A 1,940-nucleotide genomic window follows, 5' to 3' on the forward strand; every position below is an offset into this window, starting at 1 on the left:
TGTATAGAGCAGCATATCTCCACCAGACTCCATGTAAATAATCACTACTTTTAGCGTGTATAGAGAAGCATATCTCCATCACAGCTTCAGGTTTCTTTGAGGACACAAACAGGAGGTTTCCAAAATAAAGTTAAATTTTCACGAAGTTAATTTATTATTTACAACAATAAAAATCATGTTCTGTTATCTTTGGTAATAGATCCGTTTTGAATTTAAATATCAGCAGGCTAGTAGTCCTTCTATGCTTTTATTGTGAAGGTGTGTACCGGATGTGTGTGTGGATGCTCCCTGCAGCAGCGGAGGAGAGCAGAACTGAAGGTCATTGTCATCACAGAGAATCGGGGATTTCTGATCGATTATCGGTTATCGACTCACTGATCGCTGCACGTGCACGGCGTGATGACGTGAGACAAGAGCAAGGAGCGACAGACGGATTCGCTGCTGCATCCCTACCTGTCTCCCTGCTGCCTGTCTCCCTGCTGCCTGCCTGCCTGAATCTCCACCAGCATCCTCCAGATTCACACCTCTCTCTCCCTGCTGCCTGTCTCTGTCTCTCTCTCTCTCTCTCTCCCTGCTGTCTGTCTCTCTCTCTCTCTCCCTGCTGCCTGTCTGTCTCTCTCCCTCTCTCCCTGCTGCCTGTCTCTCTCTCTCTCTCTCCCTGCTGCCTGTCTGTCTGACTGAACCTCCACCAGCATCCTCCAGATTCACACCTCTCTCTCCCTGCTGTCTGTCTCTCTCTCTCTCTCTCTCCCTGCTGTCTGTCTCTCTCTCTCTCTCCCTGCTGCCTGTCTGTCTCTCTCTCTCTCTCCCTGCTGCCTGTCTCTGTCTCTCTCTCTCTCTCTCTCCCTGCTGCCTGTCTGTCTGACTGAACCTCCACCAGCATCCTCCAGATTCACGCCTCTCTCTCCCTGTGCCTGTCTCTCCGTCTGTCTGTCTCTCTGCCTGTCTGTCTCTCTGTCCCTCCACGCCTGTCTGTCTGCCCGCCGTGTGTCCGCCATGGGGAACCGGGGCATGGAGGACCTGATCCCGCTGGTGAACCGGCTTCAGGATGCCTTCGCCTCCATCGGCCAGAACTCGAGTCTGGACCTGCCGCAGATCGCGGTGGTGGGGGGGCAGAGCGCCGGGAAGAGCTCGGTCCTGGAGAACTTCGTGGGGAGGTGAGTCCACCTGTCTGTCTGCCTGTCTGTCTGTCTGACCGGGCCGAACCGGGCCGAACCGGGCCGTGCCTCCTGCTCCCTGCGGGCAGGTGAGCCGCTGAATAATGAGCATGAGTGTGTACTGTGTGTACACAGAGTACACACTCATGCTCATTATTATGCATCTATATACATCATATATATTTAGGTGTATGTAGGCTATATATACAGAGACCGAGGAGCCTTTTGAGGACATAATGAATAGTAATGCTAAAAATACTCAGTACCAGTACATGTGAGTACTCAAGTGTTTTGGCGCTGTACTTCAGTAAATGTACTTTAGTACTTTGAGTTAAAGAGATAATAATCTCCTGTATGATATTATTATATTATGATATATTAATGGGTGAGTTTCTCTGACATGTGATTGGCTGAATCTCTCTCTCCCTCTCACCCTGAGGGAGAGGAACGGCTCCTCTCATTGGTCGCTGCTGGTCACATGACAACACAACTTTGTGTGTGTGCGTGTGTGTGTGTGTGAGAGAGAAGATGTCGTGACAGTGTGGGGGGGGGGGGTATTGAAGGGAGCAATTGTCTCTCCACATGTTAATGTCATAGTTAATAACGTTAATAATGTTACTGTTCCCATTGTTCTATATATTGTTTGTATATACATATACATATACATATATGCATGTATATGTATATGTATATCTGTATATATATGTATATATGTACGTAAAGTGTTCATGACCCCCCCCCCATAGAACAGATAGAGAATAAATAAGACTGCAGATTTGACAC

General features: G+C 48.5%; 1 protein-coding gene across 1 annotated transcript in view; it reads left to right on the plus strand.

The window, feature by feature from the left end:
• Positions 1-866: 866 nt before the first annotated feature.
• LOC117940396 (dynamin-1-like) overlaps positions 867-1,940 on the plus strand; it is a gene marked incomplete at its 3' end in the record, with an annotated part of 2,582 nt that continues 1,508 nt past the window's right edge. Inside the window, exon 1 of the mRNA XM_034865702.1 lies at positions 867-1,157. Coding sequence (XP_034721593.1) covers positions 997-1,157 — 161 coding nt within the window. The remainder of the gene's footprint in view (positions 1,158-1,940) is intronic.

This window comes from Etheostoma cragini, unplaced genomic scaffold, assembly GCF_013103735.1.
Source record: "Etheostoma cragini isolate CJK2018 unplaced genomic scaffold, CSU_Ecrag_1.0 ScbMSFa_2403, whole genome shotgun sequence".
Lineage (NCBI taxonomy): Eukaryota > Metazoa > Chordata > Actinopteri > Perciformes > Percidae > Etheostoma > Etheostoma cragini.